This window comes from Poeciliopsis prolifica, unplaced genomic scaffold (genome assembly GCF_027474105.1).
Source record: "Poeciliopsis prolifica strain line A6 unplaced genomic scaffold, Auburn_PproV2 SCAFFOLD078, whole genome shotgun sequence".
NCBI lineage: Eukaryota > Metazoa > Chordata > Actinopteri > Cyprinodontiformes > Poeciliidae > Poeciliopsis > Poeciliopsis prolifica.
Window position 1 is genome coordinate 963,497 of NW_026562453.1, and position 27,965 is coordinate 991,461.

The 27,965-nt window shown below is 38.2% G+C and overlaps 1 protein-coding gene across 1 annotated transcript; it reads right to left on the reverse strand.

The window, feature by feature from the left end:
* Window positions 1-10,993: 10,993 nt before the first annotated feature.
* Window positions 10,994-26,942, reverse strand: fam204a (family with sequence similarity 204 member A). Its single transcript, XM_055021719.1, has 7 exons — window positions 26,612-26,942; window positions 26,461-26,542; window positions 26,357-26,387; window positions 25,203-25,305; window positions 23,140-23,229; window positions 11,475-11,584; window positions 10,994-11,343 (listed from the first exon to the last, which is right to left on the reverse strand). The coding sequence occupies exons 1-7, from the start codon at window positions 26,834-26,836 to the stop codon at window positions 11,292-11,294; spliced, it is 693 nt and encodes a 230-aa protein (XP_054877694.1). The 5' UTR covers window positions 26,837-26,942; the 3' UTR covers window positions 10,994-11,291.
* Window positions 26,943-27,965: the final 1,023 nt, after the last annotated feature.

Below are 27,965 nucleotides of genomic sequence, written 5' to 3' on the forward strand. Positions count from 1 at the left end.
TAAAAACAACATTATCATTTATTTATCAACCTGAAAAATTAGTTTTTGTTAAATTTCCAAGATCTGAATTTCTTTTTGGAAATAAAGCAGTGAGATAAGATTCCCCCTTTTGAGTCGCCATAAAAAGTCATAAAATATAAAACTGCATTGGAACTGCAGTAAGTGAGGGAGGATTACGCCGTTTCATAGCTGCGCTGCTGCATGCTGCAGTCATGCATTCCCAGTAAAGCAGTGAGTTACTCAAAGGGAAGGCGGGTAAACCCCCTGTGATGGATCTCTGTAGGTTAAGAAACGGCGTTCGCTGATCCAGCGGTGAGATAGACGCGCTTACCAAGGTCAAGGAGGCTCCCCGGCGTAATTACCCGCCTCGCAAACACAAAGGGCATTGTTATTGGACAAGTATAATGCGGCACATTAGCAGAGCAACACTAGCTGGGGAAGACACTGGGCGGGCATCAATTCAGCCGACTTATCTAAAGTCTCTAATTACTTGGTTTATTTGATAAACAGAACAAGGAGAATCCTTAAATGATTTTGTGAGATCCAAAGGGGATTAATTTCTGACTCCTTGGAAAGAAAGAAAGAAAAAATAGCTGGTAGAATCCCGTATTTCACTCTTTAATCAGGCAGTAATTAGGAGCAATAGGGCAGCAGCTACATTTAAATGAGACGTTTCTGGTGAGATTGGAGAGGGAGGAAAAAACACGTCTGTATTAGAAAGGCTAAAACAAAAGACGCAACAATCAGACAGAACAGCAGTAAGCTGAGCTACAACTCCAAATCCTCCAGTCTGGATTAAGTATTTCACTTTTTCCACCAGAAACATCCAAATATGACTTCAATCACGATTCATCGATTGCTGAAATAATTGCCAACTAATTCAGTAATCGATTAACTAAAGACCTATAACAGGTGATTTTCTCAAAGAAAAACACACTTAAGGCTAGTTGTAATTACCAACTAGCCTTAGCATTCACAACAGGCCATACTAGTTGCAATAGAAGATTGACAGCGCTAAGCCCCGCCTCCTAGCTCTGATTGGTTGTTTCTTTTTAGATCTGGGAGAAAGCAGAAGAGCTCTAATTTTGTGGAAACATTTTGTTCTGATTTCCCATCAGGCAGTTGCTGCATTTCCATTACAAATGTCTGCAAAATGTTGTCAATATTCTGATAATGTTGAAGAAAACATAATTTCACAGTCGCAGTGTTTCTATTAAATAAGACGCACAATCAAAATCACACATCAATAGATTTAAGTGATGAAATCATCGTCCTCCAACTACTTCCTGTTGTCTTCTTTGTCATTTTCGCCTGTAGTAACATTCGGTTGTTGATCATGTGACATTGCAGTTTTGTCAGGCAAACCAATTTCAATATGGCCAATAAACAACCTCATCTAAAACTTTTTAACAAAAACAAGTTTTTCCTAAATGGGCGTGTTGTCATTGAGCAAATTTATTGTCAAAATGGTAAATTGTGAAATTATGTAGTTGATAGAAACACAACTAGTGTGAATGTAATGTTTTATATAGTGTATAGTGGACAGGAGTAAAGATCAGAACAAGTACAAGCTTCATGCAGCTCCACTCAGTTAGTAAAAGTAATAAAATAAGCAGAAAACTAACATACAATCCAGTAAAATGCGTTGAGCAGCAACGACTGAGGACGAAGCTAACTGGAGGCGCGGTTTAGCACTCAGGGAGAACGGCTTAGTGCGGAGCAGGAACTAAACACCTTGGCTCTCTACATGCATGGACTGACTTAATGAATGTCTAATTAAGGTCTGTTTGAGGCTCTGTGTTTACTACCAGCTAACAAAACAAAGCCAGTATGAACCCGTTTTAACAGCGACGGCCCTCAAACAGAACAAAGGTCTTCTCTGATTGAGCCTCTCCTGACGGCAACATGATGCGGCTCCTTCGTATTTTGGCGTAACAGATACAAGTGGGAGGGTTTGGGTCGCGGTTGCCAGATCTGACTGACAGTTTTAAGGCAAGAAAACAACATAAAAACCGAACAACTCCAAAAAAACTTCCTTCCAAATCTCAACCTCATACATTCACTGTATTTATAGACTTGTGGCAATTCACAAGGTTTGTGGTTGTCCTTCGTCACATGTTAGATTCCCCCATCTTCCTGCTGCGAGCTGACGATAGCTAGCGTTGGTTTTAGCTGTCAAGTCATCAACATAATGCGCTAAATCTTAACGTTCGCCTGATTTAAAAGAAAAAGGGACGCAGTGCTTTGCTATTGTCAACACTACAGATAGATAACAATGTCTGGAAAAGGTTTTAATTAGAAAATACATAGAGGGAAGTGGGTCAGCTATGCTAGCTTGACTTTTGACAATCTTAACATGCAGATAAAATGCAGAATTTGTCGTTTTGGTTAAAAAATACAAAAGGCAGTCGAGTTTTTCTGCGTTGTTTTTCACTTTGCTGTGATGCACTGCACTGAATTCATAATACCTTCATCTCCAGGTTTGCTAATGTATTTGCTCTACCACATCAACAAGAATCGAGTTTTTGCCATCCAGTGTTGTGCACATGCTCAAAATGTCCTAACGTAAACAATAACATCTCTGCAGAGGTTCGATACTGCGTCAATTTATATTAAACAAAAATAGGTTTGGAAATAAAATGTTGTAATTTCAATTACCAGTATTAGGTTAGCTTAGCGTTTTCCTACAGAGATTTACAACTTAAACACATTTTCATACAGATTTTGAACTGATTCCCAGGACTAGGAATTGCGATTCTGTGTATAATCGATTATTTTCTGAGTCTTTATCCTGGATATTTAGCTGTTCTCTGGTTTCCCTCATCCATGTTGAACTTCGTGACGTTTGCGAACCAAACAGGCGGTTTTGAAACCGTTTTGCTCTCAACCTGCTTTCTGATTCCTGCAGCTTAAATAAAGAGGTAGCTTCTCAAGCAATCTTGGTTTTGTTTGTTTAACGTAATTACTACTTGTCCTCCCATCCTGCCGGCCCAGATGATGCATGAAAATTACCAATTCCCCTACTTCAATCAAAGCGGGAAAACGCAAAAGGGAGGAAGGAGGGGGGAGCAGATGGGAGCGCAGCGCTCCCTCCCTGCATAACAAGAAAGGGCGCTGCCACTGATTAATTAGCTGGAGTTGGTAATCAGTTTAATAAGACTGAAGTTGATGGTGAGCGGTCCCTTTGGCAGGGCCGTGCTAAGCTCCGCTCTCTGCTCAGGGCCTCTGCTTTCTCCCATCAAGTAAACATCCACGCTCTTATTTACATAAACAGTTGTTTCTTTTTTTTGGCCCAACAGAAGCGGCGGACATTAGAGAAACATTTATGATTAAATTGAGGGTTTTTTAAATTAATATGTCGTGAGGTATTCACTGGCACAAAGAGGGTCTAATTCAAAGATTTAATTCTGCCTTGATAGCATTCAGCCCTTTTACCATGGTGAGCCGTACAGATGGCTGAGCTCTTTTTCATTCTTTTCTTCCTTAATGGCAAAATCTCATTATGGTGGTTATCACTGAACAGAGAGCAACGCGGGAGCGCCGGGCCGCTCAGCGCCGGATCTGGAGCAGGACGCTTCCTGTGGGTTCAGGTAATGGTGGGTAGATCTTTTATTAATCACCTGAAAACGTTTTATTCCTCAAAGGAAACATTATTATTCTTTAGTTTCGTCAAACTGAGGAAAGATTGCATTAAATGTTAATGGTTTTAAACTGGACTCACTGAACATGCAGATTTCACTGGTGTTGGTTTTTGTTGGAAAGTTACACAGTAAACAATTAGCATCAATATTTTGGGGTTTTAATCAGGCTCTTACAAGAGAAAATAAATGGGTGTTAAGTTTTCATCATCATATTTTCTTCATGTTATTCATACATTTATAACTATATGTTCAAAACTAAATATTTCATTAATAAACTAAATATTCAGCTTTAAAACTACATGTTTAGCTCCAAATTAAATATTTAGTTTGTAATCTAAATACTTAATTCCAAAGTAAATATTTTTTCCAAATTAAACATGTATTTTACAGACTAAATAACAAACTAAATTAAACATTTAGCTCAGATCTTAATATTTACTTTGGTATTTAGACATTTACTTAGCTAGTTAGCCTAATTAGTCGTAATCTAGGCTAGCAAGGTCATACTGCTGGAGGGCAAAAAGCTGCTAACGTTTAGCTATTGTCAACAAAAGCACTAAATCTTAGAAGTACATTTGATATATAAAACAAAAAGTGACGCAGTGCTTTGTTACTAATTGTCAGCACTATTACAACAAGATAAAATAATAGGAGTAATTTAGCTATGCTAGCTTGACTTTGACAACCTTAACATGTAGGCATGCTGCAGAATTTGGTGTATTTCGGTTCAGTTAAAAGACAATAAAAGGCGACCGAAACACCAACTCTGATGGATCATCAACAGAGCAGGCGTTTAAATTAGCCACCGCTGTGCTAGCCTCGCTAATAGCAACGGTAGCTAATCTGCTACAGCCATTGCATATTAATAAACATCACAAAATAAACATCAAACCTGAAAACATAGCACTGTAAATGAGTGAATGTTCTGTTCTTTGTGCGGGAAATGTTTCCTTTTCTTTCGGTGTTGAATCCTGAAACATCATGAGCCGTTGTTGTCACTTGCTATGGCAACGTGTTTGGGGGGGATACAATTAGTTTTGAGTTGTTTTTCTGCGTTATTTTTCCTTTTTCTGCAGCTCACTGCACTAAATCAGTAATAGCTTCATCTCCAGGTTTTATTTAGTTAACTAAATATACTGTAAGAATCGGCTTTTTCCGCCACAGGTTTGTGCGCATGCGTGACGTTTCCAGATGTAAACATGAAACACTTGTGTCGGCTTTAACTTTAATTTCCTTTGTGCTGCACCTAAATTTTACAAGACACGACTCAGGATCATCCGAGAACAGGAGAGGAACAGAAGTTTCTGCTGCGACCAGGCAGTTCGTCCCTAAAGTTAACTCTGAGGGCCGAGCCGGAGATAAGGGCCTCCACATCACCTCCTGGCGTTAATGATCGTCCACAGTTACAACACAAAGGCAGTCAAGTAGCAGATAGAGCACAGAAATAATTTAAGCTCCGCTAAGTGGTCTATTGTCATTCAAATGCTAAATGAATGAATTATGCTTGGCAGAGATGTTAAAGTCTTTCTATTTTTTTTTAACAAAGTGTCACTATTGTTTGTGTGGAGGAGCAGGAATGGTGGGAATTAGCTGGGAGAGTTTGGAGTTCCTTGGGGTTTGGACACAAATTGGCTCCCTGCTCATCAGGCCTGCCTGAACTTTCAGACAAAACCTCCAACATGGCAACGCTAACGTTCACAAACACAAACCCTCCAACATGGCAACGCTAACGTTCACAAACACAAACCCTCCAACATGGCGGCGCTAACGTTCACAAACACAAACCCTCCAACATGGCAACGCTAACGTTCACAAACACAAACCCTCCAACATGGCGGCGCTAACGTTCACAAACACAAACCCTCCAACATGGCAACGCTAACGTTCACAAACATTAACATTCACAAACATTAACCCTCCAATATGGCGGCGTCAGAGAGAGACAATCTGCGCAGCAAACTGTCCACAAGTGGAAAACATTTCCATGAGGCTTCAGTCTTCCAGGACAAATCAAGAAAATACCAAACTGGATCTGGGAAAGGGCATAAGGTCATTTCTAAATCATCTGGAGTCAGTTTCACATAAAGAGAAATGATTTTGGCCCTGCTCCTCTTCTGCAGTTCATCAAACAAATAAATAAGCAACATTTTTGTCTTCCTAAAAGGTAATTTTCTAACTTTTTGGAAACATTTCTTTCAGTTTATTTGGTCTGAAAAATCTTTTATCTGTTCTCAGTGACAAAAAACCTTCTGCTATTAACCAAGTTTGTTAAAAGAATTGAGTCAGTATAATTTTATACTTAGCATACAAATCAAAAGAAAACACTTTCTGTTTTCTTTTGAATTTAAATTGTCAGTGGAGGGCCAAATTTGTACCAATCTTGAATTGCAGTTGAGGGGCCACAGAAAATTGTTCCCAGGGCCAGAAATGGCCCCCAGGCCACACTTTGGACACCTGTGCTGTTGATTATTCTGTGTCTGTGGTTTCAGACAGAAACGCCGTCGAGGTTTTGCTCTAATTTGTCGAGATGAAGTTTGATGGAGTCATTGTTTTATCTTTGATTGGTCGACTAAACGACGTTTCCTCCCGTTTCTCTCCGTTCTGCTCAGGTTCTCTTAAAGCGCCATTACCTCTGCCGGGACTGTTAAACGGCTCCATAAAGAAAACTGAAATATTCATTAACTCTGTTAATAATTCATCCGGATGAAATGGCCATGTGTGCTTTGTAGAATGAAGATGAATATGAAATGAGTGCATGCTCAGCATATTTATGTGTGGGAATGTTTTCATTCCCTGATAGCAAAGGAAGCCAAAATTAATTGAAAGTTCATTTAAATTATTTTGTTCTTTCTGTTATTCTGCGTGATAACATTGATGCTTTCCAAGCAGTTTTGAAAACCTACATTCAGTAGTAAAAGTTTTTATTAATTTATAACTGACCTAATTCCCTGTGGATGGAAACGGAGCGGCGAGTTTCCTGCTGGTTTTCTGCTCCCGTAAACAACACCGAGCGTTCGCTCATCCAAACACTGTCAAACTAATTCCCTCACACCGCAGAGGTTCAATTTAGCTTTCAGATGAATCAATTCTTCCACTAATTATCAATTGTGACACCCATAATGACTGGAAGACTGTAGCGCTGAATAAATGGCATGTCTTTTGTGTTATAATTCTGTGCATCTTGACAAACATGACCCATTAAACAACCCTGTGGCCTTTTTCAAGAGCGACGATTAGGCTAATTAAAACTGCTAAACATCTGAGGGGGCTGCAGACGTGCCAGAATTAAACAGGTCATTAAATCAGCCGAGGAATATGTCAACATCCACTCTGCCTGTCGCTCCCGCAGCGAGATACTCGCGGAGCAAGGAGGCGATAATATGCAGCAGATCGTCTCATATGTGGGAAGAAAGTGGCCTCGAGTTGACAAACAGAAGACATAAAGAAACACATTAAAGCAACTGGAGACGTGACAAGAATTGATGACAAAACACCTCAGACGGATCGGCTTGCTGAAAAACCCTCTGCATTACGTACGTTTTGCCCCTCAGCCTCTTCAAATCAACGCTTTAACTATAATCTTTAAATAAAAAGCATAAAACATTCTTTCTTCACATCAATTTTCCAATGTTTAAACTGTCCAGCAACCGTCTTGATGTCTAGGAAAAGGTGAAAAAGCTCAATCATGTATTCACAGTGTTGTCAGCTTACAGTGTTCTTCACAACTATTAACATTCTTGTTAAAAACTTTGAAAAATCCACTTACTTCTGCTTCAGAAACATTTTGGAGTCACATAAAGACGATTACAAAGTCGGCCTTCTGTCACCTCAAGACAGTTTTTATGCCTTAAAGCACTTTGAACCGACTTGTTGCTGAAATGTTCAACACAAATAAACTTAACAGACATTTCTGCAAACCGCAGCAGCACATCTCCCGACCCGCGACGGAAATGGATCGATGGATGGATGGACCTCCTGTATCTTGTTGTTTTAGAGTTATTTTGTCTCATTTCTAATGTATCAAGATATTTTCTCCAGAAACTAGACCAAAATTGCTTGGTAAAATTTTGTGTTTTTGCAGTGCAGTAATTACATTTTTTATTCTCTCCCCAAGTTTCAAACTAATCTGCGTTTTCTGGGTGAATGTTTCTCCAGACTGAAGGGCTATACAAGTTCAGCTCATTTACTATTTGACAATTTTCGTACCTAGCAGAGTTCCGCCCGCTACCTAGCAACGCCAGCAGAGTTCCGCCCGTTACCTAGCAACGCCAGCAGAGTTCCGCCCGCTACCTAGCAACGCCAGCAGAGTTCCGCCCGTTACCTAGCAACGCCAGCAGAGTTCCGCCTGTTACCGAGCAACGCCAGCAGAGTTCCGCCCGCTACCTAGCAACGCCAGCAGAGTTCCGCCCGCTACCTAGCAACGCCAGCAGAGTTCCGCCCGTTACCTAGCAACGCCAGCAGAGTTCCGCCTGTTACCGAGCAACGCCAGCAGAGTTCCGCCCGTTACCTAGCAACGCCAGCAGAGTTCCGCCTGTTACCGAGCAACGCCAGCAGAGTTCCGCCCGTTACCTAGCAACGCCAGCAGAGTTCCGCCCGTTACCTAGCAACCCAAGCTGAGCTCCAGCTGGTTTTACTGCTGTAAAATGGCTGCTGGAAAATAAAAGTGTCTTGTTGTTTCTTACCATTCAGAAACTGTCTGCTGCTTTCTTGTTAGTTGTGCAGGAGGCTCCACTTCTGCTTTTCAAAGATGTGCGGTTGTATAATTGTGCATCTGTTTGCAGCCATTTTCACCAAAGTTATCATATTAAATAAAGAAAACTGAAACAGAGAAGACATTTTTCATTCACTGAAATAAATATTAAACTATAACCCAGAACTGTTGACAGTAACATCAACATCTGTTTTATGACCTGCTGATGCAGTTTTTCCAATAAATCCCAGAGTTGCAAGTTTTTAATGTACTGAAGCATTTATTAGTGAGTTTAAACCCTTCGGCTGCGTATCGATAGCGTCTTGGTATTAATCTGTTTGAACGCAGCGTAAGGCCGGGAGCAGAGACGATTCTGCTTTCAAGCTGGAAAATCCACTTTTCTCTCCCGACATGTGAAGGAGCTGCAGTTCGTTCCTGGAGGCCAGTCTTAACCTTTGACCCCAAACAATGTGTTGCGAAATCCTGCGACAAATTCCTTGGGCACAAGTCGAACCACTTCTAGCAAAAGTGTTTGTTGTGTTTAGGGAGGTTTATAAAAAACAGCGGTAACAATCCCATTAGGTGGCCGCGGAAGCTGAAAGGAGAACACGTGTTGGCGGTGAGGAGCCGTCCGGCCTATCGCTCGCTGCCATCGCCGTCCGGCCTATCGCTCGCTGCCATCGCTGTCCGGCCTATCGCTCGCTGCCATCGCCGTCCGGCCGGCAGCGGATTAGCAGATGCTGCTGATAGCGCCCAGAGAAACGCCTCACACTCGCCGCGGCTCAGACGAACCCGACGCTGCTGGTGAGTTTTCACTCTGTCATAAAGGAAATTAAGTTCTTGTAAATGCTGCCTAATGACATTTCAGTTTGATCAGAGGTCAAAGGTCAGCTGCTCCAAACAGGTATCAGCAACAGAAGTATAATAGAAAATGCATCTTATGGTCATTTGTCTCCATAATTTGTGAAAATACTTTGATGAAGGGTTTCAGTTGTTGAAAGAAAAACCCCAAAAATCCACTGGAGTCTTTTTGACTCCAAGTTTATGGAAATGAAACTTATTACACGTCAGCGCTCGTCTCTCCTCCCCCCGTTTGGTTCATTTAATGAAGCATCTCTGATGTTTCCCATCCTGAGTTTAGATATTCTTCACAGCCGCCATCAAAGCGGGGAAATCCCAGAACGCACTTTGATGAGCCTAACGCAGTTTTAACTCGCCTCTCATTACTGAGATAATTAACAGTTTAATTAGCAGCAATTCTCAACAACCGAGAGAGAGACAGAAACGTGACGCAGAATTTCCCACAAAGCGGCTCGGTTTCTGGAGAGCGGGTCGGTTCGGAACCTTTTCTTTACGTTTCTCATCTCACCAGAGGAGAAACCGCTTCAACATGAGCAACGCAAACAACTTGGCTCCATTTAATTTCATTCTCATTACCTTGAAGCAAAGCAATCATCTGTTTGAGGGGAAAAAGCCCATTATTACAAATAAAGTAATTATGTCTTGCATGTTTTTCTTTGCTGCTTGCTATGATGGCATGTTATGCACAGAGGAAAAAGAACATTTTTAATTATATTTACAACATTTTTAAGATTAATTTCTAAAATTTTCTAGAAAGACTGAAATTAACAAGCTTGAAAAGTCAAATATTTGCAAGAAAATAATCAAATAAATTCTAAGAAGTTTTCTAGAAAAAAACTAAAAATATTTGACACTCCTAAGACAGAAAATTATCTAAAAAATGTTTTTTTAAATTAATTTCAGAATTTTTCTCAAAAGGTTTTGAGATCACAAACATTTTCTCGACAGAACAGGAAAATATTTGATTTACAAAAGTGGAAATTTTTTTGACAAAGCTCAAAAATTTAGAGGTAAATCTCAGAACTTTGCTAGAAAAAATCTGAAATTTCTCCTTTTGAAAAGAAAAAGAAAAATGCAACAAAATTTTAATTATTTGAGAAATTTTCTAGACAAAACAATGGATTTTCAGAGCTGCTAAAGTGGAAAATTACCGAGAAAAAGCACAGCAATATCGAGATTCTTCGATTTTAATTTTTTTTCAGAAAATTTGAAGTTATCTGTATTTTAAAAGTAAAAAAAAAAAAAAGTTAAAAGTTTCAAAACTTTGGGTTTTTTTAAATAAAAATTCAAAAACTAAAAGTTATTTTTTTCAAGGAAATTTCTGATGTACTAAATTTTTTTCCGTCTCTAATGTCTCTAATACTTTGCTGGAGTTTGGACTTGAGACGTCCTGAATGAAGCTTTCAGCGCGTTTCTGCAGCAGAGCAAAGCTGCAGAAACTGGAATTTGGATTTTTATGTTCAAGCGACGCTGCAGAGGAGCTCAGCGCACAATGAGCAGCAAGTGTAGGCTTCAGGAAAAAAAGCCGAACGTGTGTGCCTCTTGTTTCGGGCGCAGAGACAAAGGCTCGTCTCCCAGCTGGGCTCGGGCCAGCAGCAGAGTCTCTGTTTCAAACTTGCAGTTTGCGACCGCTTCAAACTGTTTACAGCAGCCAAATTTCATTTTCTGCTCCCAAATCCGATCGCACATTATCCTGTACATTGCATTAGCGCTCTAATCTTCCCTTTCTCTTCCTGCGCAGAAGAAAGAAGCGCCTTCATGATTAACCCACTTTACAGCAATAAATAAACGCATCATCCAGTAATGTACACCAGATTTAATTTGAAGGGGAGGGAAGGGAAAAAAGGCTGAAATCACTGAAATGTAATGAAAAATAACACAATGCAGACACCAGTGGGCGCCTTGGGAATTAATTTGAATGCTTCTTCATTATTTTCTTCTCTCTGCTTCACTCTGGATTGGTTTTCTCTCAGCCGACTGCCTGACATTTCCCCCTCACATTCAGCTGCTGCAATGCCTTCAAAACATACAAGAAGAAGGAAAAGAAAGAAAAAAAAAACATTTTCTTAATCAAATTAACTCCTCTTCCTCCATTTTCATCACATGAAGCCCATATTGCTTTTGGTTTCCCATCGTTGCTTCGCCTCAAACCTGCAAAACAAAAACAAAAAGCATCAAAAACCCACAAAGTGGCTCCGCCGCACCGTTTTCACCCAGAGCGCAACACGCGGGAGGGGCGTCACGGCGGACATAAACTCAGAGACACAAGGCGGACGTCTTACCCCCAGGCAATCTGCCTCTTCCTCTTCCTCGCTGCCCTCAACGCTTCCTCTTCCTGTTTGCGATGCACAAAGTCACGGCAATCAGCAGCCTGAGCGATTTGCACAGCCATCTACAGATGGACAGACAGAAGGAAACGGAAATTAGTCTGTTTCTGTTTTAATCAAATACTAGATTGTATTTTATTATAAAGCTGCACTGAATATCAAAACTTAAGGACTTTATACAGAAATCAAGAACTCTCCAAACCTTGAAATCACCTACACACCTCTGAAAACATTTTCACTAACATCTATAAAATGACAGCAAACGTTTGACATCAGATTCATTGGATTTGAAGATGAGAGGCCGACTTACGCAGGTGACGTTTTAAGCAAACTGTGATGATAAACATAACCGGATTGGCCGGTTTGGTAACCAGGACGTGTGATTGGTTTGTTGAGTTGACGTCTTGTGAATCAGTTTCCATATCAATAAACAAATAAAATGAAAGCTATTCCACTTCACCATTCATCTGTCGGAAAAAAAACCCTAAAAACATCTTGGCTGTAATGTGAAATACTTTTAAGTAAAACATGTTAATTATACAATTAAGTTCAGTTAAACTAAACTTCGATTAATCGTAAAAATAATCAATACATTACTCGATTAATCGTAAGAATAATCAATATATTACTCGATGACTAAAATATTTGTTTACAACAGCCCTAAAAATAACGCAGAGAAAGTGTTGAAAAATAATTCGTATTTCTCGCTCTGTATGTTGGCTACGCTACAGAAAGATTCGTTGCCATAGCAACCACCAACAACGCCACTTTAGTTTCAGGATTCAACACCAATAAACACCCAGACATTTCCCACGTAAAGAACAGAACATTCAGTCCGTTACAGTTTTATGGTTTTAGGCTCGATGTTTATTTTGCGATTATTAAAAATTGATCACTGTGATAGATTAGCAACGCTGCTATTAGCTAAGCAGACACAGCGGTGCTAGATTAGCTAATTTAAACACCTGCTCTACTGATGAACTGTCAGAGTTGGTGTTTAGGTTGACTTTTTTATTTTTTAACTGAAATGAAACACATTGAATTCTGCAGCACATCTACATGTCACGATTGTCAAAGTCAAGCTAGCACAGCTGAACTACTTACCTCTCCCTCGCTACTGTTTTTCTTAATTAAAACTTTTTCCTGACCTATTATCTCGTGTTGACAATTAGTAGCAAAGCACTGCATCCCTTTTTCTTTCATTTATCAGGTGTACATTTAAGATTTAACGCATTAAGTTGATAACCTGGCAGCTAAATCCATTGCTAGTCGTCGTCAGCTAGGAGTTTTCTGCCCTCCAGCAGGGGGCGGGATCTCAGCCTGCAGTTAATCTTTTCCCAGTTAATTATCATTTTTAGTTATTTCAGTTAAATTTCTTTCTCAATTACATTTATTTTGTCAGTTTAATAATCTTTCTCGTCACCAGGAACTATTGTGAATTTTTTATTTATTTTTTTGTTTATGAGCTCTATTGTCATACAAAAACAAAAAGAGCCATTGTATACTATCAGATGCAGCTCATATCCGACTCCAAACCCAATCAATCAGGAATAAATGATGTAATAAAACGACAATCCATAATTAGAGACAATCTCCACCATTCTGCAGATTTTGCACCAGAGTCGTAATGGCATTTTTCTTTTTTTTCTTGTCTGCGACTTTGTGTGTTTGGAGTGAAGCAGAAATCAGAAGATGAAGAGAATGACCGTGACTGCAAGAGGCAAACATTGAAATCCCAGGGAAGACAAGCGCGCATTGTGAAGCGCAGTAATCCCAGTAACCCCAGACACACAGAAGCCCCGAAACAAAGGGGAAAAATCCTGCCGCTGCTTTCACTCCTGAGATAGGTTTATTATTCGAGCAAAGGCGAACTTTGATAAACAACTTGGAACAATTTCACCAAACCTTTGGGTAATTCTCTGTAATATTCAGAGCACAATCAGCGGGGAGAGCAAGTCTTAAGGTAATGAAGAAATGTGCCACCACTGTGGAAAAAAAAGACCTGCTGGAAAAAAAATGTTTCAATTATAATTAAGTGGGATAAACTTTATTAGAAAGACTGAAACTAAAATATCTCTTAATGCATGCTGGGATTAAGCAGGTCAGAGCAAGCAGGCAGGAAAAATTAAACTCTAAAGGCTTTTTATCACCATATTTCAGGAACCAAGGGTGTAAAATGTTCTAATTTGGGATACATTAAAAGCCATAAAGGTCTTTCAAAAAGATTAATGGTACTTTGCTTGGATTTAAGATAAGGGCTTCGGCTGGCTGCGAGTGCTGGGCTGCGGCTGGGCCCTGCAGGCATTCATCTATACAGTCACTGGAAGATTTCTGAACGCGTCTGAATAACCTGGAGCACACAGGCTGTGACAGTTCTGCACTTCTCTGCCATTTTATACGTTTCAAACTCCCAGAATCGTGTTTTTCTCCTCCGTCAGGCTCCACTGTCTGCAGCAGATTTCCAGATAAAACGCCTTGATGGGGGAATGTTGGGGTTAAATGGGTCAAATCCACTTAATTCAGAAAAAAATGCAACTGAAGGATTACTGGATCAAATAAAAACAAACAGATGACCATAAAAATGGTATTTTGACTGAAATCCAGGCTGACCAACATGTTGTAACCAAATTTGGTCGTCTGGCGCCTCTTCCTGTTGGGCTGACATGAATGGATATATTGTCACTGTATGTGGGGAAAAAAAGATAACATTTTATAGACGATATAAGGATGTAAATGTAAAGGAAAATTTGCAAAAATACCAATAAAAAATATAGATAAAAATTTGAGCCACTATAATTTATAGTGTTCCTGTAAGATTTCCCACATTGACGCAATTAATTAAGATATTTAATGTAAAATTAGTTTTTCAATTGTTTTTATTTTTACTTTCATGTTTAATGACATTTTTCTTTTGCTTTTAAATTTTTTTATCATTAAATTTTCTTGCATTTATTGTTCTCACTCTTTTCCATAAACATTTGGGATTTTTTTTCTCACAATTTTGAAATTAATATTCAATGCAAGATTTGTTTTTTAATCTTTTTTAATTTTACTTACTGACATTTTTCTTTGTCCTATTTAATTTTTTTATAATAATTTTTTGTTTTTTGTTGCCTCTGCTCATTTCCCAAAAACATTTTTTCATAATATTTCAATTAATTGTCATATTCAATATAATATTGAATTTTTATCTTTTTCAATTTTCCTTCTAAACATTTGTCATATTTTTTAGTATTTCTTAATAACTTAATTGTTTTCCGATAATTTGATGACATGAATGAATTTACCAGTTATCAGTTGATGCTCCATCAGAACGGTACTGATATAAAGACATTTTAAATGCGTTTCTATCTTGATTTAATTATTTACAACTAACTTTTTTTTAATGATTTACAGATTTTAGGACAGTTGAAGCATCAAAAGAACAACAAAAACTCAAAATCAGTGACTTTAACTGGAAAAAATAAAAATAAAGTGAAAGTTGAGAAGATATTTGCTCATTTCGGTTGCAAATCAAACAGAAGTGATGCTAAACGGTTTTATTTGCAGATTTGCGCAGAGCGTTTTTACACAGGATTACCCACATTAACCAGCTCTCCTGCAGGTCTGGAAAACGCCTCCTGCTACATTCCTGCAGCAAAGCTGAGCCCCCCACTTCCCTTCAAATTCCCAGCATACCCTCTGCTATATTTAAAGCATTAAAGGTCTTTAATTTTATCAGTTTTAGTCTACACTCCCTGATTGTCTTTAGTGCGGCTCAACATTAATGTCAACCAAGTTACCTAGGAGACAGAGCAGATCAAAGAGACAAAAAAAAAGCCCTCAAATGTCTGATTAATCAAGCCTGCAAACAGCTTATTTCTTTTAGCCTGCATGCAAGTATGAAAATGAGATTCGGAGAGCAGTACATTGTGCAGATTTGTTCATTCTTATCTGAACAAAGCCAGCGGCAGCTTATTTCATGGATCACTGGCACTGTCAGCGCCGCGGCGCCGAGCAGGTGACGGCTCCTCTTTCTGCGCCGAGAACGAAATTAGCAAAAAGTCGGCACAAATTAGCCTCTCATATTTTCAGTAATATGACATTATTTTTCATTTACTTTTTTGATCCACTTTTCAGGATTTTTTTTTCCTTTTTTTCATCCTCCCCCCTCTTCCTCCTCCTCCTCCTCCTCCTGCGTGCATCTTAGTGCCAAATCCTTTCACATCAGAGGCTGGTGAGAAATCGCACTGGAAGTACAAAGCAGGAAGAGACAGGAAACCTCCTGCGCTCTTTGTTTACGTGGCGCCTAAACGGCAATTCTTCCCACTCCATCACATATTAACATACAATTAATTGTCCATCACGGCCGTTTCTCTTTCTCTCCTGTGTGGCCTCTCCTCAAAAAAAATATTTATTCAGAGGATTAATTATCTGACCTTTAGAAGATTTGAAAAGAAAAAACACAATGCACAATGGCGGCGCTGCAGCGGCGGCTCCAGGCCACTAGGAGGGTTAAGTCAACACTGTTTTCTGTTCGGGTCGTCATGGAGATCCAAGTGAGGACTCAAACACGAAGCCACAAAGAAATGCTGCTGCTGAAATGTAGAAGAGACAGAGTCTAACACTTTATTGCGTCATTATGCGGCAATTAAAAGTGCACAAAGACAATGGCTGAACCGGAGGAAAAAATGCGTCTCCATGTGGATGAAGTGTTAAAGCTCCTATTAACAATATGAAATAAATGATGGCTTTAAGGAAGAAATGGCCTTAAACCCATTCATAAATTTCCTATCCAGGAAGCCTCTTCCAATTAAAACGTGTGAGAGGTGGATTAGCAGAGGCTATATGGCTTTGCTTCACCTCCCCGAGCTGCTCCGCTGCATTTGACGTGTAAACGATTAATGACCAGCCTAATTCCTTTATCACACCACCTTAATGCCTAAATAATGTGGCCTTAGTCAACTTTGGGAAAGCAGGGCGATATAAGAGAGGAATGAATATCAGATTAGGCAGCCTGGGTGCTATTTCAGGATCATTTCTTTGGAGTGAGGATGAATGGAGGGAAGAAGGAGAAGAAGAAAAAAGTGCCTTGAGCTGAGAAAGCTTCAGTGTTTCAGGAACAACGATGGGGGTCAAAAGGCCAAGAGGTCAATCAATACCACCCAGATGGGGTTGGGAAGTAAGGTGGAAATCTGTAGGTGTTTTCACACCTGATAGACTCGGTGGAGACTGAGAACTAAAGCTGCAACATTTGTTACGTTTTCAGCTGCTGGCTGTTCCCCTCCTGGCCTCTGGGGGCGCTGCACCAAAAACCACTGGAAAAAACAGAGTGCAACTTCCTTTTCCATAAAATGTGAACAAAAATAAAGTTGCGTCTGATTTTACCAGTCGAGTCATTTCTACAGCTAGCGCTAGACCAGCGTTTGTTAGCGCATGTTTTAATGCTTACAGTTTACAGAATCATTATTTTATTTTTATCATGTTGCTGGTTTTATCATTCTTCAAATATACATTTTCAATTTTATATATTTTTTGTTTTAATTTTTAATAATTTATTTCTAATAAAAAGGGAACAAAAACTCCATAAAATAGAAACAATCACCAATTTTTAGATAGTCACAATAAGAAATAAATCAATAAATTGAATGATAAAAAAAAAATATTAATCATTTGTATTTGCATCATTTATTTTCTCTTTCTACCAAAATCTGGATGATAAAAGTTTTCAGCTAGTTTGGTCTCAGCTAATCCTTTTTTTGAAGGATAATTTTGTTTACAAAGATGTCATAAATAATTTTATTTGTTGTTTATTTGGGATATTTAAAATGTTTTCCAGTTCCAGTGCTAAATGTTCATTTAAATTTAAAGCTTGAGAATCTGGTCTTATGTTATTGCCATTGTATTATTGGTCTCAAATCAGTGATATTATTGTTTATTGTAGTAACTTCTGGGACATTTTTTCTTCAGGTAGAATTCAATAATAACTTGCTTTTTATTTGAACTAACTAGTTTCTGCAGCAATGGATGAACTGAAACAGATTCTCCTGAAAACTTAATGATAATTTCATAATTGCAGCTACAAATCGCAGCAATTTCAGCTTCAGATCCCGAATCAGGCACCTCTATGCTGCTGTATTCCTCTAAAAGTTTTTCTCTTTGGGGAGGTTTTTGTAATCTTGCCTTCACTCTAACAAACAGAATTACATGACAAAAAAAAAAAAAAAAAGAAAAAGGAGCCACTCTGGGACTGAGAGCATAACTCCACATCCTTCCTGTTAATCTGATTCCATGTCATGTCATCTTCAGGGAACAGAAACCAAAAAAATCTCCAAAAGTTTCCCCGCTTTGTGCCGTTCCATTATCTCTCCCCTTCTGAGGAGGGAGGATTATTAGCCAGCTTTGAACTCACACTTAGAATAATATGCCATCAACAGTTTTATAAGCTAATTAGAAAAAAAAACAGTTTAATTAATGAGTGACTGGCAATAAAATGGCAATCATAAAAAAAGAAACCGAGGGTGCTAAGCTTCCACTACCACCAATTAAGGCCTAATTACAAACAAATTATATATGTGTTTTGCTGTGGGCTTTAATTTGAAAAAATGCTTTAATTAAAAGAGAAAACATGCTAATTAATTAAACAGCACACAAATCTACATTGAAAAGTACGCTTTGTCTATCAAGTAATTAATGAAATACAATAATCCAAATGAGATTCCCAGGCATTTGATAAAAGCTTAGCACCCGTTTCAGAAATCCATTTGAAAATTAATGGGCGAACATTTAATGTGAGTCATACTGAGATACAATATAAGTTCATTCAGTGATAAATAAAAGGAGAGTTAGCCTAAACTCTGTGCTGTAGCCTGGAGGAAGCGCGCTGACGCAGGGCGGAGACGCTCAATCTGATAAAAACACTTCCCACAAAAGCTGCGCTCATTAATTTTTTTTATTACAAACAGAAGGTGGCGAGAAAAAAAGGTGTTAAAAAACATAAATATCATGAAACCCTCTTAGTTCAGCTCTTTGTTTTAACTAAGCCACCATGTCTCCTCTGACAAAACGCAGCAGCACCTTTGTTCGGCGGCGTTTAGGCGAGGCTTTCCAAAGGGTAGATTTCAAGGACAGCGGGGCTTTTCCTTTCAGCCGCCTATTGAAACATGAGCTCAGACATAATGAGGGACGCTCCATAACCAGCCGCAGAAACCGCTCCCGCTAATGCATATTCATACGGCTAATTATTGTGCAGCCTATTAGGAAGGGAGCAATTTTCAAACGGTTTGGCTAATCAGGTTAATCTGGCTGAAAACGGTCCATTCAGAACCCAGTAAAAAGGCCAAACTGGGTTTTTGGGGATGTTGTGGGATTTTGTTGCGTGTCAAACGTTTTCAGACCTTTTGAACTTTTACAACTAGAGACGCACCGATCCACTTCTTTCACTCCTGATACCGATATCTGAAGCTTGGCATCGTCTGATCTAATTTTTAAAACAACAGCTGAACTGATTTAAAATCTCTTAAACATAAATTTACTAAGTTAGAAAATTATTTGGTAACTACACCAAATAAGTACAGAGCACTTAAATAGCTTCGTTAGCTTCATGTAAAACAACTTTAATTTGTTTAGTCAGTGAAATCGGAGTAAAACAGCCAATGTAAACTTTAAAACATAAAATCTTACCAAGTATTTTTGGTCCAGTTTCTAGTATAAATATCTTGGTACACTTGAAATAAAACAAACTAATTAATGAGTAACTTTTCAACAAGAGAGAGGAGCTGGTTTAAGTGAATAATTCATTAATACTGATGAAAAAGTGATTGTTCTATTGGCAGATTATTTCTCTTAAAACAAGACATTTTGCCCAAATTAAAAGTGAAATAATCTCCAAGTGGAACCAGAACTTCTAAATATCTTATATATCTAGCTTAAAAGTTACTCATCAGTTAGTTTTGTCTTATTTTAACTTTACTAAGATATTTTACTAGAAAATTGATTAAAAAAAATACTTGGTAAAATTTAGTGTCTTTAGAGGGGGAAAGTGACAAGAATGATAGTTTGACTATTTTGGTCAAACATGTAAAAATAAACTGCAAAAAACTGTATTAGAACAGAACTGTATTAACATTATAGTACGAACAGTACAGCTGTTAGTATCTCTGCTCTTAGGGATTCAGCCAATCAGCAGCAAGCAAAATGGAACGCAGGTGCTGGATTGGCTGGTTTGCCAATGCCAGCCAATCACGTATCAAGAAGCACTGCATCTTAATTTTCAGAAAAGTCTGTGACTGCCGAATAGTTTGGGGACATAATAACCGAGTTTATTTTTATTTTTATTGATGTTATTATATTGATCCCTTTGTTGAATAAAAATGAAGAAATTAGCAAAATGAACAGATTCCTTCAGTCAGTAAAAACTGACTTGTCGTCGATATTAAAAGTCTCCATTTCATACACGAAAAAGTTCAGCAAAAATGACTAAAACTGATTTAATAAAAGTACAAAATTTTGTTTTGAATGAAAAAAATCAGCATTTCTCTAAAGCTGGTAAGTAGAGAAAGAAAAACCAGATTTCCAGATTGTATAGAAACACCATAAATAGCTTAGCTAAAGCTTTGCTTAAAATGTTTTTATTATTATTTATTTACCTTAAAAAGGGAGGTTGTTGCATCTCTGGAGCTGTTAATACTTTCACTTTTAACAAGCAGGAATTAATCCAAAAACAAAGAGGCTTTAAAAGCTGAAATGACAATAAAAAAACACCTCGAATCCCAAAAACGACGCATCAAAGACGGGCGGAGAAGCACATATCTCAGAATTAGTTTGGAGCATTCACAACAGGTTTTGTTTTCTCCCAATCAAATTATTTTCATGCTAAGATAGAAAAACAGAAAAGTGGAGCAAATGGAAGTGATTATTCGATTTGCAGGAGCTCGAAACAACAGAAACAAACAGTTTTCTTTCTGTGTGATTCTGACAGCCGGCTCTCCCTTTGCGTAGAGGAGATAAGAGCGAATCCGTTAGATTGAGGATGTAAATACGCTGAAACATTGTCGCCCAGCGTTTCCCTTACAAAGCCATGCCTGAAAGGGACAAACGGGCCTCTTTACTTCTCCACAGCTGTCGGAAAGATTTTACATTTTTTATTTTAAAGAAAACCTTTTCTTGTTCTCAGACAGAATAACGCTGTAAATTAAACATTGTCTAAGCCTCTGTGGATTCAATGAAGGCCTCGGTTTGAACCCTGAGGTCGAGATCATTGATCCAGTGAACGTAATAAACCAGCGGTGTGCAAAATGTGGCGCGGGGGCCATTTGTAGCCCTTCCGATTCTTTTGTGCGGCCCTCAACTGCAATTCAAAAGTTATCTAAATGTAATCCCAAGACTTTTAATTTATACATTTCTGAAATCAAGCTTAAAATTTCTGCCAGAAATTTACTGCTTTTATTAATTTTATCTACAGCAGCCCTAAGATACTGCTGCTTCAACTTTTGGATCTTCAATAATGATCTATTTCTAAAAAATGTAAATTATGCTACTTTATTTGCTTAATTTATGTTGCTTTTTTTGGCCAGCGATTACTTTTGATTCGACAATTTGGCCCATGTGACCAGAACTCCAGACATTCCTGTAATGACTGTAAAAGTAAACATGCAAAACTTTACATCACTTTTGGTTTTGGTGACTCTGATACAGTCAATTCCCCCTGAAATGAAGTTATCACTGCTCAGCAAAGGGTGTCTGCTGCCAAACTGCTGTCAGGTCCCATCACGGTTCTGGCGCCGGGCGGCGGGGAGCGGAGAACCTCAGCTCAGGCTAAAACCAACCCGGCAGAACCGTAAGAGGCTTTCAGGAGGGAAGAGCGCAGGTGCCACTCAGCAGAGCTTTCCTTTAAACTCCAGCAATCTGCTGCTGGTTAAAACGCAGCGATGTCCATTAAAACTGGAGCGTGTTGGTAGCACCGGTCCAAATGATGGAAGAGCTGCTGCTTTATGCTCTGAGTCCAGTTGGAACAGGAAACAGAAAGTGGCACCCAAAGCAGCTGAATGCTTTCATGTTTATTGCTTTTTTTCTCCTGTCATATGTTAATGTTTGAGATTATTAAATGAATTTTAATACCTGATAAAGATAAGTTGCTGCACAGGTTTGTTTTCAAGCATGAATCTTAATCAGATTTCAGTCCAGGTTTTGACTCGGCCTCTTCAAAGCTTTATTTGGCCCAACTCTAATACAACTGACGTAAACGTTGGGGCAGAAATGAGAGATGAATGTGTTTCCATTATCCATCAAATTACACAAATTGAAATTACAAAACTTAATTTGAAAAAACTCATTTTCAATAAAAACATTTTGTGCCTGGTGGGTTTTTTAATCAAAATAGAAACATTTTTTATCACCTCACGAGTCACATGATCAACAACTGGATGTTACTACTGGCAGAAAAGACAAAGAAAACGACAGGAAGTAATAGGAGGACCATGATTTGATGTTTTTCTCTCACAGTTCGTTTTGTCGTCCAAATGTGTTGAAGCCATGGCTCCTCTGTAAAACTACAACTTCCCCAAATGTAGATAAGGAAAAGAAAATTAGGAGAAAATAAACCCTGCAAAAACACACAATCTTACCAAGTATTTTAGTCTAGTTTATAGTGCAAACTTGCACTAACTTTTACACATAGCAGCTGTTTTAAATGAGTAATCTTTAATATTGATGAAAAAGTGCCAGTTCCAATGGCAGATTATTTTCCAAGACATTTTTTCCATCTTTTTTAAGTGAATTTATCTCCCAACTTTTTAATCAGCATTACGAAAATATTTATTTAAAACAAGCTCCTATATCTTGCTAAAAAGTAACTTTTAAGTTAGTTTGCCTTATTTCAAGTGAGCCAATATATTTTCTCTACAAACTGCACCAAAATTACTTAGTAAGATTTTGCATTTTTGCAATAAACAGGATGACAATATGAAGTATATTCTTACATTTTCATAAAGACAAAATTTGGGGTATTGTTCAAATGGTTTAGCTGAAATTCTGGCCCAACAATAAAACCAGAGCCAACATTTAGTTTTTTTATTGATTGAAGCTCATTTGATGCTGCAAGCGACACAAAACATAAAACAAAGAAGTTTGTTGCAGCTTTGTGTCTTTCAAACCAAAATTACATGCCTGTGTGTATATATGTATGCATGTGTGCGTGTGTGTGTGTGTGTGTGTGTGTGTGTGTGTGTGTGTGTGTGTGTGTGTGTGTGTGTGTGTGTTACGTTTTATGCTAAATTACTTCCAAGCCACTCGATCGCCGACGCCAGCCTCAGTAAAACTTCAGGCAGTGCATTTAGGGACACGCACACTTCAAAGGTATGAAACTCTTACCTGCAGAATGATTTAACAGTCGGCTTGAAAGCAATGCAGCCGTTCATTAAAAAGCAGAGCCAAAAGTCCTTTAGACACTGCAGCACTTCAAAACTAAGGGGAGGGCTTTCCATTAACTCAATAGGAAAAGGGCTGCGGGACTGAGCGGCGGATGTCTGCGTGTGTTTTTGTTCCTCTCTGTCTTTGCAGCAGAAAATGGCCACGGATCCATTAGCTTGATTTGTCACAGCGGGCGCAGCCCAAAGATGGCTTATCTATCTGCTGAACGTACCTCTCGACTGGCGAGTCTGTCGCTCATCTCCTCCGCCTTTGCAATGTCCCCTTCAGCGACGGCCTCCTCCATGCTCTTTTCCAGGCCGGACTGCGGATAAAAATTCAGATTTTTTTTTCTTTTTTATTTGAAATACGAGCAGAAAGAGAGCGAGAGAGAAGAAAAAAAATCAAAGTAACTTGAAAATTTCCCCCAAGGCTGTGTTTTTAATATGATCGCCATTACTACAAATATGTAGATTTTGCCTCACAAATGAAAACCTCTTTGATTGGATATTAGTGAGGAAATCTTGGAAATGCTACAGGAGATTACCAATCATAAATGTGATTCTTTAATTACATATTTCCATCACAGAGCTGCTGACAGGCCCCAGGAGCCCAAATCTTCATCAAAGTAAATAAAATACACCAGAACGCGGTCGTAAATATTAATATTTCCACATTAAAGACACTCAATACCAGTTAGTAGTAATATTTCATTTACTACTAACTACTATTTCACTTTGGAGTAAAAATAGTTTAATTAAAACAAAAAACACAAATAAAAGATGCTTTGCACCAGACTTAGCTCAATTTTATTCTCGTATTATCATCAAGACTATTTAAATTTTTTCTCATATATCTTGTATTTTTATGAATGTATTATTATTATGTCTTTATTCTCATATTATTGGAGCTAAGTGCTCAAAATGCATTTGGGATTAAGCATTGGATGAATTGAGACATTTGTTCAGAGCTTGGAAAAACTATTAGGGCGAAACCGTTAAACTGTTTGAGACTTCCTTCGTTTTGGTTGATCGGCTGATATGTATATGAGAGACTAGAGCTGGAAAACGTAGCTGAGAAACCAATCTGGAGCGTTTCACATCCATCAGTATCAACGATTATTAACTATTTGTTTTGTTTTAAATATTTCCAAACTATTTATGGGACGTTTTCTCTGTTACTCTCCGTTTCCTCTCACGTTGTTGTTTATTTTTAAGCAGTCATAAGACGGTAGTGAAACATTAAACCGCTGCTGCGCCAGTTACTCAACAAGCTGTTGCTAGGTAACCAACGTAGGGAGGGGGGGTTGAAACTGCTTCTTACCCAGCAGGTTGTTGCTAGGCAACCAAAGAGCGAATTAACTTTTTATATTTTTGCTTGTAAATAAGTTTCTGAATCCTGAATCAACTCCCATATCACAATAAGTGTTTTGTGAAGCGCTGCATGATGTTGATGTGTTGATTTTTATTTTATTCATATGACCATTATTTTATTTTATTCCTTACTTTACTTTGTTCCATACTTTATATTGTGGTGTTTTTTTGTTTCCATTAAAACTTAGCTTTCTGTGGGTCAGCGTTAGGGGCAAGCTAAGAAACAAAGTTTAATTAAATTACGAGAATAAAGTAGTAATGTTACAAGAATAAAGAAAGTCAAAATAATATGGAAAGTCGGAATCATACGAGGAAAAGGGCCAGAATAATTTGAGAATAAAGTCCTAAAAATACCTGAATAAAGTCATGTGACAAAAAGTCAGAATATTTTCAGAATAAATTCGTAATATGACAAAAATGTTACGTAACGACATGAGAATAAACTTGTATTAGAAGAATAAAAATGTAAAGAGAGAAAAGTTGTTGAACAAAAAGTCATCATTTGGGAGTAAAGTGATAATAATATGAGAAAAAGTTGTAATGATAAGTGAATAAATTCACAATATTACCAGAAAACAGCTGTAATATTAGAAAGATGAAGTAAGCAGTGTTTGAATAAATTATCATCAGTTACAGCTACTCCTTTTGTCTGCTAACATTCAGACTTCTTCTCTAGAGAAGAAAAATCTCACTGTCATCTCAAGCACAACAGAAAGGCTAATCTTATCACTAAACGTCACAGAACATAATCCCTAATATTCTTCTGTGTGTCAGGTTGAGTCATTACAAAGGATCCACACGTCAAATCGCATGAGACAATCAGAAGACACAGCGGCACAGAGACACAAAGGATGTAAAGGTGTTACTAACAGCGGCTATAGAGACAGAATTAAAGCTCAGAGGACAGGTTGGGAGGCTTCGCTACCTTCGGAGGCGGCTTGGAGCAGGCAGGGGGTTGAAATCGATCGTTCACACCGAAATACTGCTTCAGCTCCTTCCAGTGCTTCTCCCGGCCGTCCTGTCGCTCCCTGACAACAACAAAACATTCAGTTAGCTTGAAATATATGCGGCCAAACAGCAAGGCAAGCTGCAGGTTGGATCATTTAAAATAAACCTTCCTGGTTTGGTTGCAGTGAATGAGAACAGCATTTTGTCATTAAAGAATTACTGGAACACTATTTAATCCAGAAAACAAAACACATTTGTCACTTCTGGCATCTCAAATGAATTACCAACAAGGACACAAAAACATGTATCAACCTAGATTTTATAAATACAAAATGTCTTACGAAGGCCTGACAACAAATCAAAAATATATATTGGGACAGAAACGTGATGAATACCAATAGATAACATATTCAATATTCAATATATAGAATATGAGCAGAAACGCTGAAGCTCAAAGTGGCTGAATCAACTAACTCACTCTTTGGTTACCTAGCAACTAACTCACTCTTTGGTTACCTAGCAACTCACTCACTCTTTGGTTACCTAGCAACTAACTCACTCTTTGGTTACCTAGCAACTCACTCACTCTTTGGTTACCTAGCAACTCACTCACTCTTTGGTTACCTAGCAACTCACTCACTCTTTGGTTACCTAGCAACTCACTCACTCTTTGGTTACCTAGCAACTCACTCACTCTCTGGTTACCTAGCAACTCACTCACTCTTTGGTTACTTAGCAACTCATTCATTCTTTGGTTACCTAGCAACAACCTGTTGAGTAACTTTCGCAGCAGCAGTTTCAAGTTTCCACACCGAGCCACAAAACTGCTTAAAAATGAAAAACAACGATGGAGTGAAAGCTGGATTAAGGTCGCGCCTCCAGTTCAGAAGTATTTCAGATGTTTAAAACATAAAACTAATCAGTAATGATCGATATCAACTTCACTGTTTCAGTTCAAACTTCAGAATGAAGTAAATATTTTGTCAAGATCTAATGGTTTTATATCACAAAACTGACATTTTAACAAAAAAAGGACATAAAATATTCTATATCCACTCTATTAATTAAAGCAGAATGTATTAAAAAGTTCTCATTTGCAGCCAACATAACTTTCTTCAAGCCCATTTTTACCTGTCCTCTGGAGGTTCCTCGCATTTTCTTTCTGTTAATTACAAAATAAGGTCATTAATAAAGTCGTTTTTAAATTTGCTGAGGTCATCATGGAGTTTACTTACCTTTTTTGCGTCTTCTTTTTCTTCTGTCGTGGATCTTTGTCGTCTTAATTTCATCTTTCTTTTTCCGGAGCTCCTGAAATTTCTGCGGCGCACAAATAAAATTAATTCATCTTTAATGAAAACCGGAGTACAGCTCGTCATATGAACCTACCTGCCACATGTCCTCGGGTATTCCGGGCAGGCTGCACGTCCTGGAATCATCGTTCCCAGTCTGAGTGGATTCTCCATCCTCAGGAAAGCCTGTGTTTCCAGCAACATGGCTTAAATTTCCAGCAGAAAGATTCTCGACAACGTCATTTTCTGCTTCATCCTTCTCTTCCTCGTCTGGACTGAGGTCGTCTTCCGTTAAATCTTTGGGTAACAGCCCGCTATACATGTCGAGTCACTCATTTAAATTAAAATTATTCAAAATATTCAACTTTACTCAGTGAAAAACTCCGGGAAATCCTTAAACTACATAGCAGTTTAACGCAGGCACTCGTTTCCGGGTAAACACTGTGACGTTTTTGTTGTGAACGTCCTCATTGGCTGATGGCGAATGACGTTGAGGAAATTCACCAATGACTGAACGAGGATGAAACTGAACATGTATTTGGATGTTTCGGTGATACAAATTCAGTCCTTTTTATTATGTTTAGATTTTTATTGATATTTAGAAATGGAATACATTAAAATTCTATGATTTTTTTCAGTTGTTCCATTATAAATAGTGCTAAATTGCAAATAGTTAGCTGACTAGATACTTAGCTAGCTAGGTAGATCAATTCACTGGTTTCCTGTCAGTAGAAATAAATGCATTGCCACTACCAGTGATGGCTCTAATCCAAATTCTACATTATATAATAATATAAAAACCAAAATTATTGATTCTACTGTTGCAAAAATATTGTTGTAGTTGTAGTAATGTTATCAATAATCTTTATTTATTGTGATTTAATAATAACAATTAGCAGCCCACTAAATTGACTTGTGATTTTTAAGCGCATATTGCACGAAATATTATTATTCTTCGTTTTTAGAATAATACCAACTGGGTATTAGCTGGTAATTAGTCGGGCTATCTGCTCATGTAGACATCCAACAGTTGGCAGCTTGTCGTTTAGAAACATTGGGAGTTATTGTGCCACTCTTTTAGCTTACGCACCATAATTTTGTGAGGAGAAAAATTCCCAAATTGAAATTTTTTTCTTTCTATTAAGTGAAGTAGAAGTAGTATCATTGAGTAATATTAGCCTACAATAGAAGAACCTCCAAATAAAAATCTGAAGTCTTTTAAGAGTTAAGGCTGCAGTTGTAAAAACTTGAATAAACTTGAGTGAAAGCCACTTCTAATTGAGGTGAGCCAGGCGACTAACAGGTTCGTGAATTACCAGGAGTCATTCAGATGTTAACCTATATTTGTGTCATGTTCTGGCTCAGATAAGCTTCCTTCTATGACCAGTGGTTCGCAATTTGCTTAAAGTGCTCTGGGCATGACATTATTATTAGAATGATTAGCATGCAAA